The sequence below is a fragment of the Gobio gobio genome, assembly GCF_949357685.1.
Source record: "Gobio gobio genome assembly, chromosome: 17".
In the NCBI taxonomy this organism is placed as follows: domain Eukaryota; kingdom Metazoa; phylum Chordata; class Actinopteri; order Cypriniformes; family Gobionidae; genus Gobio; species Gobio gobio.
The window spans coordinates 5,219,557-5,235,473 of NC_137110.1; the positions used below are offsets into that span (position 1 = coordinate 5,219,557).

General features: G+C 39.5%; 1 protein-coding gene across 1 annotated transcript; it reads left to right on the forward strand.

The window, feature by feature from the left end:
• Window positions 1-3,292: 3,292 nt before the first annotated feature.
• On the forward strand, window positions 3,293-15,886 carry tomm34 (translocase of outer mitochondrial membrane 34). The gene is made up of 8 exons (XM_079841645.1): window positions 3,293-3,750; window positions 3,845-3,981; window positions 9,256-9,355; window positions 9,431-9,583; window positions 12,126-12,295; window positions 12,372-12,519; window positions 14,473-14,599; window positions 14,705-15,886. The coding sequence occupies exons 2-8, from the start codon at window positions 3,852-3,854 to the stop codon at window positions 14,804-14,806; spliced, it is 930 nt and encodes a 309-aa protein (XP_079697771.1). The 5' UTR covers window positions 3,293-3,750; window positions 3,845-3,851; the 3' UTR covers window positions 14,807-15,886.
• Window positions 15,887-15,917: the final 31 nt, after the last annotated feature.

Consider the following 15,917-nt stretch of genomic DNA (forward strand, 5'->3'; position numbering starts at 1 on the left):
CATCTTCGGGACACAAATGAAGATATTTTAGTTGAAAGCTGATGCCTCTGAAAGGCCTCCATTGGCACAATGGCACGGTTCACTCTCAAGACCCTTAAAAGACACTAAAGACGTCGTTACAAAGTCCATCTCACTAGTGGTTCTAAAATAACTTTATGAATCGGCGAGAATAGTTTTTGTGCGCAAAAAAACCCCCTAAATACAGGGTTGCCAACTTTTAAGATCAGGTTGGAGTGAGATTTCCATCAATGAGTATGAGTGTGACCAATTAGTATGGAATACCTGAGGGCTAAATACAATAAAAAACATTAACATTAATGTTAACATTGTTGCATCTCCATTACTCTCCATTATAAAACGATCCTGTATGGTTGATGTAATAATCAATGCACACTATGCTGTACTGTTTACCAAAACTTGCTGCAAACACCTGTTAAGTGGAGCTGTGGTGTATCAAGCCATTAAAATGTATTGACACAGCGCTAGAAGTATTGAGCGCTCCGTGAAGCACGTGACTGCGCGCGCCACCGGGAGACGAGAGAGCATGCCGCAACTCCGTTTTTCAACGCCTCTGGCTTTAACTGTTATGCCATATTAGCGCCAAAACGCTATTTATTGTTTGAATTTCGCATTAAAACTTTAAAAAAAATGTAAAAGCTTAGACATTGTTTAATATCAAAATCAGGTTTGGCAATTAGGCGTGAGATTCAGTTGGGCAGCGTGAGAGCGTGACTGAGCCTGAAAGCGTGAGTGTCACGCCAAATGCGTGAGAGTTGGCAACCCTGCTAAATAACGACTTACATAGTGATGACGATTTCAAAACACAGCCTCATGAAGCTTCGAAGCGTTATGAATCAGTGAGTCGAATCAGCAGTTTGGGTAGCCAAATTTCATCAGTTTGGCGGTTTGACATGCGATCTGAATCATGAATCGACTCACTGATTCATAACGCTTCGAAAGCTTCATGATGCCGTGTTTTGAAATCGTCATCACTATATAAGTCGTTATTTAGGGGGTTTTTTGCACACAAAAACTATTCTCGCCGAATCATACTTCATATTTCAACTAAAATATCTTCATTTGTGTCTGAAGATGAACGGAGGTCTTACGGGTGTCGAACGACATGAGGGTAATTAATTAATGACAGAATTTTCATTTTTGGGTGAACTAACCCTTTAAGACAGACGGACGAACGGACAATCATAATAACGGAGCAATGCAGAGTAAAGTGAGTGTTTCAACTTTTCAATGAATTCCTGTGATAGTTTAGCTTCCATAAGTGATCTGAAAACGTGCCAGACTGGCGCTTAACGTTACCTCAGCTCTGCTCAGCTCTTCGTGAGGAATGAAATCTGACTCCTGCTGTGTCTGTGCTGTGACTTTCGTTCGGCTCACTCACACTTTATTGAAAACACGCGTTCAGTTTTTAATTGTAATTTTCTACTACATAAATGACCCAGTTTAAATACAAAGCTTAATGCTAAATCACTGAAGTTACCCTTTAAAAAGAAAATCTTTAAAGGTGCAGTGTGTGAATTTTAGCGGCATCTAGTGGTGAGGTTGTGAACTGCAATCACCCAACACTCACCCCTCCCTTTCAAAGCACTTATGCTGCGCTCACACCGAACGCGAATAGAGCTTCAAATTCGTGTCTAGTTGGACGCTTGAACATTTTGAATCCACTATAAATCGAGCGTTTGAAGCGAAATAGACGCGTGTTCGATGCGAATGGGGCAAGTGCTAGGCGGTTGTCTGTTTTCAAGATGGCTGATGTTGATCGAGCATTCAACATCTGTATTTGCTCTGGAGAGCAGAACAGCGGCGTAGGGGTTAGCGTCGCCGTACTTGGGTCCACCAGACCCTCTGGAGGCGGACCCAGTTTGGCGAGTTTCACCACTCGCTCTAGGAGTAGTGCCTGGATGGCGCCGCTTTCAGTTGTACTTCCCCCTGTCCCGCGTCCAGTTTGATGACCTGTTGTCCCGCATCGGAGCGAATATCGAGCGGGCAGATCTGCCACCATTTATCACGAGCAGGCTCCTGATTGGTTAACGTGGCGTGACGTCAAAGTTTACATTTTTAATCTCGCCGTCAGACGTGAATTTGTGTCAAATACGTGAATGCACAAAAAGCCCCAAATAAAATCACTCGCGCGAATGAGGCAAAATCGCGTCCACGCTAAAAACACGTCTATCACACCACAGGACCTCCAGACGCACGTCAGCGCGTCTTTACATTGACTTAACATGGAAATCACTCACTCCAGACGCTCTATTAAAGTTCGGTGTGAACGCAGCATTAGAGAAGCTACGGTGGCCAACACAGGACAAAGACTCTAACTGTACTCGTAGTCTAACTGTGCACTCACACCAGATGCGTCTTGCACGAATAAATCACATTATTCGCACGTATTTGGATACTTGAACATTTTGAGTTTAGTCGCTTCATTCGCGCGTGAAATTCACTTCACAACAGACGCAAATTCACGCCGTGGGAGGGGCTTCTTGCCAGCCGGCTCGTCTCGTTGCGAAATGGCTGACATGGATTGTTTTACAATATGGCGAATAAGCTCAATTTGCCGGCTTTAAGCTTGTAGTCTATGTATAGCTCAAATTGAGTAAAGAGCGTTTTTTACAACTTACCAGATTGTCCGACCTCCTCACTCACTTTCTTCCAAGCAAGATCCTTTTTATTCCTGTTTCTATAAAGTACGAAGATGTATCGTACAGCTCCGGGTATACACATATGATTTTGTCCTCATTGTTGTCACTACTAGAGCAAGCTCCTGATTGGTTAATGTGGTGCGAATATCCGGCAAAGTTAAGATTTGTGAATAGCGTCATTCACACCGCCTCATTCGAGCGAATCGCGTCATTCACGCCGCCTCATTCGCGCGAATCCCGCCACAGGATGTCTATTCGCATCTTTGCATTGACTTAAGATGTAACTAACTCATGCGAAATGCTTCATTCGCGTCTGTTGTGAACGCCCCATGAGACAGTACCTAGCACTCTGTAAAGAAGTTTGTCCGTTTAGGGCCACTGTAGAAACATGACTGCGCAAAATGCCAACTTCACTGTATGTAGATAGAAATGGCTCATTCTAAGGTAATAAAAACATAACGGTCCATTACGGTCTTTATACTCCACTGAAAAAATTATTACATTTATGTCAACAGATCCTCATATATTGTACACACTGCACCTTTAAAGGAAACAATGCGTTTTAAAATAATGAATGTTGAGGATTTAAAGAGCGTCTGGCAACCAACGGCTCGCTGTTGCCATATAGAGTTGAAGAGGACTGGGTCAGTGTTGCCATGTTGGTATAATATAAGCAACCTCCGCATGTTTTTATCTGGTTATAATGCGTGTTTTTCCCGTCGGATTTGGCAACACAGGTTTGGGTTACAATCACCCATCCCGATCTTCAAATAGCCGCACCGGAGCTCGACAGCCGCTCCAGCGCTGAAAACTGAAACTGAAATTCAACACCGCCTGTTCCTTTAGAAACTCAGCCGGTAAAACGTGGTGTTTATCCCGGCTCGCGCGCGCGTGTGTAGAAGAAGAAGCGGATATTCTAGCGAGTTCCAGAACGAGCACCGACTAGTTACTAGACTAGCTCGTTGTTAAACACAATAACTTGTAACTTTAAACAGGCGGAGTTGAGCGATCATCAGAAAAGCCCTTCCTTCAACGGCTACTTTCCGGGTTTTTTCCGACATCAGACGGTTATTCTACCGCGGTAACTTTGGTAAGTTTACACAACACATCTACTGTCAGTGTTATATTGATATTGTTCAATAACGTAACATTCCTAAACTAAGTTATGGATGTGATTGTTGCAGTGTCATCATGCCTCAGAAGCGGCGCTCGCAGTCGTGGACGGAGCTCAAGCAAGCCGGTAACGAGTGTTTCAGAGCCGGTCAGTACGGAGAAGCCGCGACCCTCTACAGCCAGTCCATCCAGCAGCTCGAGAAGTCCGGTAAGAGAAGGCAAATATAATCATACGACAAACATCACCATGGAAACCACCAGCCGTACAGTATTACCACTTACATAACTTGTTTTTGTACATGTACCATGCTAGCATCGTTGTATTCTTGCACTAGCATTTGCACAAAATGTCCCATTGTGTTCTTGTACCTTGAACAGTAGCATTGAAATACCATGGTAAAGGCATTTCAGTGCTGGGGTTTTCAAAATGGGGTCTGTGGAAGAATGACTAAATAAATAAAAATAAGATTAAACTAAAAATTACATCTAACAGTACAGTGAGTAGATTTATTTATTCATACATGCTATGGCAAGCTGACTTTTATTCATTCTTGATATCAACTATTCAATTTTCACTAGTTTAAATGTTAATTCTTGATATTAGTATATTTTCACTAGTTAAATGTCACCATAGGCTGCCATTCTTGTTATCAACAATTAGCATTTCTGATATCAAGAATTCAATTGTTGATATCAATATAATTTCAGATCTCTAAACTGGCTTTCTTACTAGTAACTATCACATTCATGATGTCAAAAATGAACATTGTCATGTGGCAATCAAATTATTGATATCAGAAATGTTGATTGAATTCGATGGCAGCCTATGGTGACATTTCACTTGTGATAATAAAATTACTGATATCAAGAATTAGCATTTAAACTAGAGAAAATGTAATTGTTGATTTGAAGAATTCATATCCTGTGAATTAATAAAAGTCAAAACGGCATACAGCAGCAATGGCTATATTCATGGCAATCAACAGTATTTCACTTTTAAGAAATAATTATGATTACAATCACTTCGATACATTGGTTCACAATAATTTAGCACTTTTGTCTTGATTAAAACTATCAATATACAAAAAAAGACATGTATACCAATAACAACAACTGTAATAATATCACTTACAATCTGGATGATAAAAATTCTAAAAATTACTCCAGGAGAAACCTTTTTAAAAACATCCATTATTATATTTTCTGAATAAAAACATTTAATCAGTTAAAAAAGGATATTCTATTATATTAATTATGTTTACGTGTTAAGTCTTGAACGTCCAATTCGACATCTCGTATTTGGGTCAATGACAAATAAGAAGAAAAAAAAATCTTTAAGATAAAAAAAATAATAATTTTAAGCAAAACTGTTTTAAAATGCATTTTTTATGTCCATACAGCTTTTAAGACTGCATTAATTCATTACTAAACATGATTTCTGATTTTACCACCCAGAAAATGTCAGGTGGTGCGACCATATATTAATTTAAAATAAAATACAATACAAATACAATATAAATATGAATCATTGTAAAATGCATATCACATTTTACCAATAAATAGGCAAGAATAAACCTGGTGTCCTCCATGATTCCTGTTCATTCCAACGACAAAGCACAACCATTTAAAGGCACAATATGTAAGATTTCTAGATAAAAATATCCAAAAACCACTAGAACAATGTTATATATTTTGTTGACTTGTGTACTTGCATTATCCCAAATGTTCCAGATAAATCAGCTCTTTTAACCACGACACGGACCGTGCGTCGCTTATCAATGACATCATACCCGCGCTACAACATCAGACTACAACTCCCATGATTCCTTGCTCATTCACGGCGTCATCAAGCTACGCCTTTGTTTTGAATAAGTGACCACTAGCGGCGAAACTTACATACTGTGCCTTTAAAAATACACACACATACACTCTTGTTTGTTTGTCTAATGTCAAAAATGAAATAATGTTTCTTGTCTAATCACATTCAGTTATGAATGACATCATTTAAATGACTGTATAATTTAGTAGTTTGCATCACTGTATGTTACTGGGGGTTGTTAAACGTATCCATCGTAAAACAGATGTCAATATTAAATGTTTAGCTGCTTATATTTTACCATGCACACTCTTCACTGTAAAAACTAAAAGCGCCATATTGGAGTTCACACTCATCTTCAGTGAACGTTAAGCCCCGCCTTCTTTTATCTGATTGGCCATCATTTTGAGCGTTAGACCGCTGTGGCAGACCAGCCTAAAAAACTACATTTTTAAACTGTCTGCCATCCTAATGCTGCGTTCACAGCAAACGCAAATAAGGCGTCAAAATCGTGTCTACGGCGTCTAGTTGAATACTTGAACATTTTGAATCCATTCTCACGTCCTTGTGAATTGGACGTGCGTCTAATTTGAGTGTTTGAAGCTAAATAGACGCGCGTTCAAGGCGCTCCAGGAGAAATATGTCATAAAACACCTCTGCCTCTTTTCATTTTCATTAAAAATATATATTAAACATTAATAGCCACACAAATGTGGTCCAGGCAACTCCTACATTATCTTCACTGCATGTGTATTTAAATATACTTAAAAAGTTAAGTTATGAAACTTCTCTTTGCCCTCAGTCAAAACAATTTGGCAGACGACAAATAATAGATTCATGAGAGCAAAGATCGGCCGTTAGATCTGCACAAGACGAACCACTACAGGCCATCAGAGCAGCGGCAGACGGCAGAAGGACTAGCCGAGGGGTTAATGAGCGCCGCTGATCGCCTAGATCTCCACAAACACAAGATAATTTTTTTTAAACAGGCGCTCTCTTTATAAATAAACCACAGATTTGAGCTTTAAACAACTACATTCTCACCTGAAAAAGTCATAAAACGCTTCGGTTACTAATGTAACCTCGGTTCCCTAAGATGAGGGAACGAGTATTGCGTTTGCTAAACGCTTATGGAGCTTAGGTTGGATAGCGCCGCGGACAGAAGATGTGCACTTCTGCACACGAGTGAACTCAACCTAAGCTCCATAAGCGTTTAGCAAACGCAATACGAGAGTACTCTCGTAAGGGAACTACATTTTGTGACACAGTAGTATAAATTATGCAGGGTTTCTCATCACATCACTTTACCACGTGACAGCAGCGAGCAGGCTCCTGATTGGTCAACGCGGCGCGAATTGACGACAATTCAAATTTTTCAACTCGGGCGTCAGACGCGAATCCGCTTCAAACACGTGAATGCACAAAAAACACCACTCGCGTGTAACGCAAGATGCTCAATTCGCGCAAATGAGGCGGAATCGCGCCACAGGACCTCCAGACGCGCGTCAATGCGCCTTTCCATTGACTTAACATTGAAATCACTCGCGCCAGACGCTCTATTCGCGTTTGGTGTGAACGCAGCATTACAACAAACAAAGCAATGCGTAATTATTGGACGGGACTTGTCCCCTTCATTGGCCCTGTCCCAAATGGCACCCTAAACCCTCAGGTCTTCCTCTGAGTCCGCACTTTCCCGACGTGATGCCGCTTTGACTGCCGGGAAGAAGTCCGCAGCGTAACCCGCAGAAGTGCGCATCGAGAGCGCATATCGACCTCAAACGGGGCGCTCGCGAGCACTTCTGAGACCAAATGGGACACCCTGCGGTCTCGTGGACTTAATGGACACACGCACACACAGCGGCCATTGTAAGTCCACAAGACGGAAAGTGCATATGAAGTGTGCCGTTTGGGACAGGCTTATGTCTATGGTGGTAATGGCCCAGTCTGGGGGTCTGAAGCATCTAAAAAATGTAAACCCCCTGTACTATCTGACAAAATGTTGAAACAGTGATGGAGTCTGATAGTAATGTCATGGTACTATCATATTAGGGCTGTGCGATTATTGAAGAAAAATGCGATATTCGATATGCGATACGATATTGCTTTAAGTGTGTAAAGTCTATTTCTTTACCCAACTGATATCTTTCATAGCATAACCGACTGTGTTTACATGAATACTCATCAAGACAGCCATTTTGACTGTATGTGTATTTGACAGTTCGAGTTTGTAACAAGACACGGAAAAAAAAAACGGCTTGTGCGCACGTTTCTGTATGCGTGTCAGACAGCACGAGACTGCAAGGAGTTGTTTTTTGCAAGTTATTGCATTTAATAACTCTTTTTAACGTCAAGCAAGTCACATAAGTAACAATCGTGTGCTCAGTCTATTCTCTGCTATATGCGTCAACCTAAAATGTACACTTTTCACAATGTTGAAGTAGCCTATTAAAATCATTCAGATATTGCGTGCCCTTGCGATATGCATATGTACATTTGCGATATTTCGGTATGTTGTGCAGCCCTATATCAAATGCTAATGTCCTTCTAATGTGGCGTTCACACCGGACGCGATTCGCGCGAAGGTGGACGCGTGTACATTTTGAGTTTACTCGCGCGAATCGCGCGTGACATTCACTGCACAACAGATGCGAATTCGCGTCATGGGCGGGGCTTCCGCCAGCAGCTCGTCTCGTTGAGAAATGGCTGACATGGGCTGTGTTTACATGTCTTTTTTTTTGTTCGTATCTACTGTTAATGTGTGACAAAACGTAGTTTTAAGACTTTTTCAGTCGATAATGTAGTTGTTTAAAAAAAATTATTTACATAAACAGTGCCTATTTGAACATTTTATCTGCCGTTGTCGGAGCTGTGAGCTCCAGCGGACAGCGCGCTCAGCGCACGTGAAAGCCAACGAGGGCAACCTTTCCTCGGCCAGTCCTTCTGCCGTCTGCCGCTGGCTCTGATGTCTCTGTGGTGTGTCTCGAGCTATAATTCGTCTTGTAACGGCCGATCTTTGGTCTCATGGATCTATAATTTGTTCCCTGGCAAATCGTTTAGGCTGAGGGCAAAGATAAGTTTCATTACCTTATATTTTTAGGCTATAACTGTACGTTGCAGTTGTAACGTTAGCCTACTAGCACTGACTTTGAATGTTTGACTGCATTGTTTGCTTTATTTCATGTATAGCTTGTTATACATTATACTTTTGTATTATTGATCATACATAAACTTGCATTTAACAAAAAGAGACTGGGTTGTGTTTCATGTCATTTAATGTTATCACAGTGATAATCATATTGTCTGAACCAGATATTAATATACAGATTTTCTCCTCATTGTTGTCACTACTAGAGCAAGCTCCTGATTGGTTAACGCGGCGCGAAATATCCGCCAAAGTTCAGATTTTTCAACTTGAGCGAATCGCGCGTTCAAAACGCTCAATTCGCGCCGCCTCATTCGCGCGAATCGCGCCGCAGAATGCCATTTCGTGTCTCTGCATTGACTTAACATGTAAATCACTTGCGCGAATCGCGTCCGGTGTGAACGCACCATAAGAATACAAGTGAAAGTTACAGGGCAACTATTTTTAAAACGACTGCTCCGACTGTTCTAGATGTAAAGGAGCATTTGGTTCTAAGGTAAATAATGTAACTCTTCTGTTCACAGGTCAGAAGAAAAAGGAAGATCTGGCTATTTTGTACTCCAACAGGGCCGCCAGTTACCTGAAAGATGGAAACTGCAACGAATGCATTAAAGACTGCACAGAGTGAGTGCCACAGACACAAGGAGAGAAAATGGCTGAAGTGATGATGTTCAGTGTTAAAAATCTTTACCCTTTCAGGTCTCTTGAATTGGTTCCTTTTGGATTTAAAGCTCTGCTTCGCCGGGCGTCAGCTTTCGAGGCCTTGGAGAGATACAGACAGGCTTATGTGGACTACAAAACCGCTTTACAGATAGACTGGAACATTCCAGCTGCTCACGACGGCGTCAACAGGTAAATCTGCATCAACGGGATCCACAATTATTAGGCAATTAATGGAAATGTTGTCGTCATTTACTCGCCCTCATGTTGTTCCAAACCTGTACGAGTTTCTTTGTTCTGGACACAAAAGAAGACATTTTGAAACCAGTGAGTCGATGTTAGCCATTGGCTTCCATCAACTGCTTGATTACCAGGATTCTTTAAAATATCTTCATTTGTGTTCAACAGAACAAAGAAACTCATACTGGTTTGGGTGAGCATTAATGATTACAATTTTTGGTCATTTAAAGGGCACCTATTAGACATAATTCACTTTTACAAGGTGTTTGAACACAAATGTGTGTTGGCAGTGTGTACACAACCACCCTACAATTAGGGCCCTATAAAATCAGTTTTATTTTTTCCGTTTTAATTTTGGGAAATTCTTTTTTTTTTTTTTTAACCCTTAACTGTTATTTTAGTTGTAAAAAGAGTGTGCTTTTAATGTTAATATAATAGAACTAGGGATGGGCGATATCTTATCGTTTGCGATATACCGGTAAAAATTCTCCCCACGATAAGAATTTGTCTTCCCGCGATAATTACGATAAAGCCTAGTTGATAGCGCGACCCATCCGCACAGTGCCACCACTGGCCGTCTCTTGATGCCCTAAGCGTTATTACTTTATGATGGCTGCGTTCGTCACTTTGTATAGCTGAATTTTCTTGTGGTGCCCTCGCAGCACTCGGTGTCCTAAGCGCCGCGCAATGGGAGCGGCGGCACTGAATCCGCATCTCACGTGCAGAGCGAAAAACAACTATGGCGGAAGCTGCGGAAGAGTTCATAGCTAAACGAGGGGCTACCTGAGGGCGATCAGAACCTGTACATACAGATGTATTTTCACTCGCTGAGCACTTGGACTGAGCGCTTAAGAGATTTGCTCTGTCAAACTATTTCAGTTTGTCTCAATGAATGCGCAATGTGTATTTGACGCACATTTAACACTAGTGTGAGGCGCGCGACTGAGAGCGCTCAGTATTTCACACACACTCAAAGAGAGAGCGAGAGAGTCTTATACCACACAGAATTGACGTTCTACATGTAAACAATATCCTTTGTTGTATTTTCCTGTAAAATAATGGTGTTTATTTGGAATTATTCAGCCTTTCATGAACAGGAAGAAACGAATGCACAAACGGGAATCTCATTGGCTGGCGCGCACCTATTACAGTGCCTGTTTTGATTTCAGCAAATCAGTTAGAATGAGCGCTGACAACGTGATTAATATTCATGAACCCAGAAGCTCATTATTCCTTAGTCCAGTTTATTTTTATTAGTAGAAGAATTCGTGGTATTATCTTAACTCAAATTACTGAAGTTCTATCATTAAATCATTATTTTCAACTTTTTTGTAATCTGAAGACATTTTTGGGATAATTACTTTTGCTGTTTCTGCTATTTTTACCACTGTTTGCACCATGAGTGTATGAATAAATACAGAATCGGTTTACATGTAAAACTTGTCATTGATTTCAAAATTATTATTGTTTGTATTGTGTGATGTTTTTTAGCACAGTTGCACTATTTAAACTTTTACAGAAGACAATTATATCTGCAACTTTTCCATTTCTGAAAAGGCTGGTGTGGAATTTTACATAAAAAATGAATTAATTATATATATATATATATATATAATTTTTTTGCATTTATTATTTTTATTTTTGTATGTATTGTAGGAGCCTATTTGATGACATGTACGTTTTACTTTAGATCATTGTTTGTTTTTCTGAAACTCGCAAGAATGCATGCAGCTCTCACTTATCCAAAAACATGGGGAATGATACTACATTTATCGTCATTGATATCGTTATCGCAATAAATACTAGAAAATATCGGGATACATTTTTAAGTCCATATCGCCCATCCCTAAATAGAACATAAAACATAAAATAAGAATGACCTTAAATTTATTGAGGTAACAAACATCACATTTACTTTCCAGGACAAATACTGCCTGATGCAACATACACTGCACTCTAAGTACTTCAAGTCACAACAAAATGTTAGTGCTGTGAATTGATAAAAAAATGTTAAAATGGCCAACTTTACAGCAGAATAAAACATGTTTACAGTCTGGTACAAATTGATCTATACGGCTAATTTTGCCCTTCATGACGACTGTGAGGGAAGTGAATTTTTTTAATTTTTATAACTCATCCGTTTAAATTATATTAAGCCTTAAAGTTCTGCATAATTAAGGGCGTGGCTACTTTGAGTGACAGGTGGATTGCCGCTGAACCAGGCACCTCAGCTCCACCCACATCCCGCCTCTTTGCTGGCTCCACCCACTTTGGCCTTCAATAATGCTTTTCAGAGACCTATGTCTATGGCTCACCCCCAAAAAGTGAATGATCTGTGGGGTATTTTGAGCTAAATCTTCACATACACACTCTGGGGACATCAGACTTATTTTACATACTGTAAAAAAGGTCCATAATAGGACCCCTTTAAGGTAATTTATGAGAATAAGAATGCAAAAAAAGGTTTGTATAACACATGGCTCCTTCCCTTCAGAATGACCAAGGCTTTGACGGATATAGACGGACCAACTTGGCGAGAGAAACTGCCACCGATTCCCACCGTTCCGATGTCTGTGAAAGAAAGCCTAGCACAAGTCGGCGGCTCGGCCTCCAGCTCGGCCTCCAGCTCACAGCAGAACGGCGTGGTGGACAACAAGAAAAAAGGTATTTACCTGTGCTGGACTGAGCGCACCCATCATACTCCCCTTCAGCACTTCATTTTCAATTGGTTTATTTCAAGCACCAGGACCTGAAGCTGTTAAAAAGGCCAAAGCTCTAAAGGAAGAAGGCAATGGGTTTGTGAAGAAGGGCGAATATAAGAAAGCTGTGGAGAAGTACACGCAGTCGCTCGGTCAGGACCCCGCAGAGGTCACGACCTACACCAACAGGTATGAGCTGCAAAAGGAAAACCGGGAATTATCTGGGAGTTTTGTCAGGGTTTCCACGGGTCTTGAAAAAGAAATGTGACTATTATACAATACGTCTTAATGTCATAATAATACTAAATACAATTATTATTAAAACTATCACAATGTTTTAATTTGTGCTGTGCAGCACTTTATTTGCCTACAAAAATGAAAGGGTTTATTTCATTTTCATTTTGATTCAAAGATAAATAAAATTGTTTTATGCCTTCGTTTGATGACCAGAAAAAAATGAAAACGCACAATTTCTGGAAAAACTAAACATTTCATATTTTTATTCATCTATTATTGTAAAAGGATAAATTAAGTTGTTTTTAAAATTTAATTACAGCATTAAAATGGAATTCAAAAAATAAAAACAGAAAACAGAATTTAGTTAAAATTAAACGGAATTTGAGAAAAATGTTACATTTATTTTATTTATTAAAATGTTTTGGTAACACTTTATTTTACAATTTTGTCTTTGTTACATATCCTTACCATAGTAATAACCGTAAATTATGCATAATTATACACAACTAACAATCAAACAATCAATGTAGTTAATTATTACTCCTCAGTAGTTACACTGTAACACGGACACCTTAAAATAGTGTAACCAAAGCTGTTTTTGTTTGTAACATTTTTAATAAGTTGCAGTTTCATGATTTCAAATTTAGACATGCTTTAATTTAACTATTAAAACGGAAGCCAGAAAAAAATTAACTAGATAAAAAACGATTTCATAGGGCCCTAAATTTAATTCCAAAAATAAATTGTGTGTACCGCAAAAACAAAAATAATATCTTCCTCAGGATTTGTGTTTTCCAGTACAAATATCTAAACATCCTTAAATCAAGATACATTTACTTGAGATGCAAAATTAAGAAGTGTTTTTTCTGAGAAATTGCTCAAAATAAATTAGTTTAATGTCAATGGGTATGAAAATGACTTGTGTTTGAATTAGGTTGATTTTTATGAACACATTGGCATATATTTGTTCTTGTTTTAAGCATAAAATCACAAACTATCTTTTTTGTCAAATTAAAGGTGCACTATGTAATTTTTCCGTCCGCTAGAGGTCGCCTATTCTAAAAAAAGGCGTAGTTTGATGATGCCAAGTTTGAGCGCAGAATCCTGGGACATGTGGTCTTCACCTCACAGCCGGTGGGAAAGAATCGGGACAGGACTCATGTTGATGGATGTGATTATTAACGTTAATGTAGTATGAAGCAGAGCAGGAGCGAGTGTTGAGGAGCTGAGGAACCGCTGGAGCGATTGTTAATAAGATGAACGCAACACACGCCTCACGAGCAGCGGGACTTTTATTATGACAGTCACTGGCGGGACTTTTATTATGACAGTCGCCAGGGGGGCTTTTATTATGAGTCGCCATTTCCGCTGAGTATGAGGTAACACCGCTCTGATGATCATATTACACACATCTGAGTGTGATGATGATATGACGTTACTCTGTGTGTTTGCTCAGCGGCTGCTATGACACTTGCAGTGAGAGTAAAGCGTTTCTGCTAAATAAAACCGGAAACCGAGGGTTACGCAGATATGTCGTCATTAACAGGCCACGCCCTCACACGTCCCGGTTCCTCGGTTAAAATAGCAATTTTCTCACGATTTACAAATGGTTGGAAACATTTGGGATATTATAAGTACTCAACTGAACAAAATATATAACACTGGCCTATATTTTTTTTTACATAGTGCACCTTTAATTAAAGTTATTGAGATTTGTTAGAAATTGCATTTTTAATTTTGAAGTGTTGCAAACACAACTGATTGTGTGCTTTTAGAGAACATATTGTAGCCTTCAATTTATTCCTTTAATTGGTCTTAAATGTATCTTCATAAATCCCAGGTTTTTCTAGGATTGGCAAAGTCGAGCACTTGGTTTGATAATGTTTAAATGAATATATCTTGTAGGGCTCTTTGCTACCTGTCATTAAAGCTGTACAAAGAAGCCATAAGTGACTGTGACGCGGCTCTTCTATTGGATTCTGCCAACATTAAGGCCTTTTACCGACGTGCCCAGGCATACAAGGAACTTCAGGTAAGGTCAAATATGAATAATCTATATTGTCTTGAATCTCTGATTGGTGGATTGTTGTATAAATTGTAGTACATTATGATTCACGTTTGACATTTTTGCTCCTAGAACAAGAAGTCTTGTATTGAAGATCTCAACAGTGTGCTCAAAATCGACCCAGACAACATGGCAACACAGAAACTCCTGCAGGAAGCACAGAAGATGAAATAACCCATTGTAAAGTGGACACGAGGAAACTTTCTCCAAGTGCCTCAAAGCTGCAACGTTTGCTACAGATTTCTGCTCATCCTTACGATATGCACGTCATGTTATTTAAAAAATAGGAAATAGTTTGAGTGTTCATGTTCATATAGGCACATTTGACCGGGTGTATTACTGCCATCAATATGGCAATCTGTGTTTGTTTGGTCAGAATTAGTCCATTTAATCGGTCACTAATGGAATCTGATGTTGATTTGGCATGTGATTTTAAAGTCTCTTTCATTGCACATTGAACTGAACGGCTATTCTCTTTTATTTCCACAATTCTAGGGCTGCATTTTCTACAAAACGGTCATGTTTTTCCGCTTCCCTTTCGTCTTTTCCAGAGAACGTACTCCGATATGTTGTATTGTTGTGGGTTAATTACTGTCACTTAATGTTTATATACATTTGTAAAGACTTGACACCTGTATTTATTGATGTTTCGTATGCCATTTTGCATCAAAACAATGTAAACGGGTCTTTAATTTTAAGGAAGCGATGCTGAAAATAAAGGACAATGTTCAATAATATTGGATTTTCTCATGTAGTAAATTGTCAGATGTAATGCTATGGCCAACGATTGCTTTTTTTTGTATTAATTATCAATACTAAAGACATTTAACAGTTAATGCTACGCATACAGGGAGTATAACTGTAGTTAAAAGCACCGGTTTTGAGCTGTAAACGTGACTTTAATTCAACTTTGCAAACGAGATATTTCAACATTTCTCTCATTGACCTCAACTGCAAGTGTTACTGTAAATGTTTTTTGTTTGCACGAACTGTAAATCCTTGTCTGTGGTAATCAACAGCATGTCACAGATGATCAACTTGTATTACAGTTGCTTAAATCTTCCTTAACCCTCTGGGCCTCTTGACCCAAAAATGTTACGTTTTGAAATTATTATTTTGCTTCATCGGAATGGGATGAGACACCTGGGGCCTGTACCATGAAGCCGGTTTAGCTGGCTAGCCAGATATGTTTAAGCTTAGTTTGTGCTAATCCTTGGTTTTAGGTACCATTAAAGTGGTTTGGCTTTTAGCCGTGTTCATCTCCATAGTAATTTACGCTCCACGG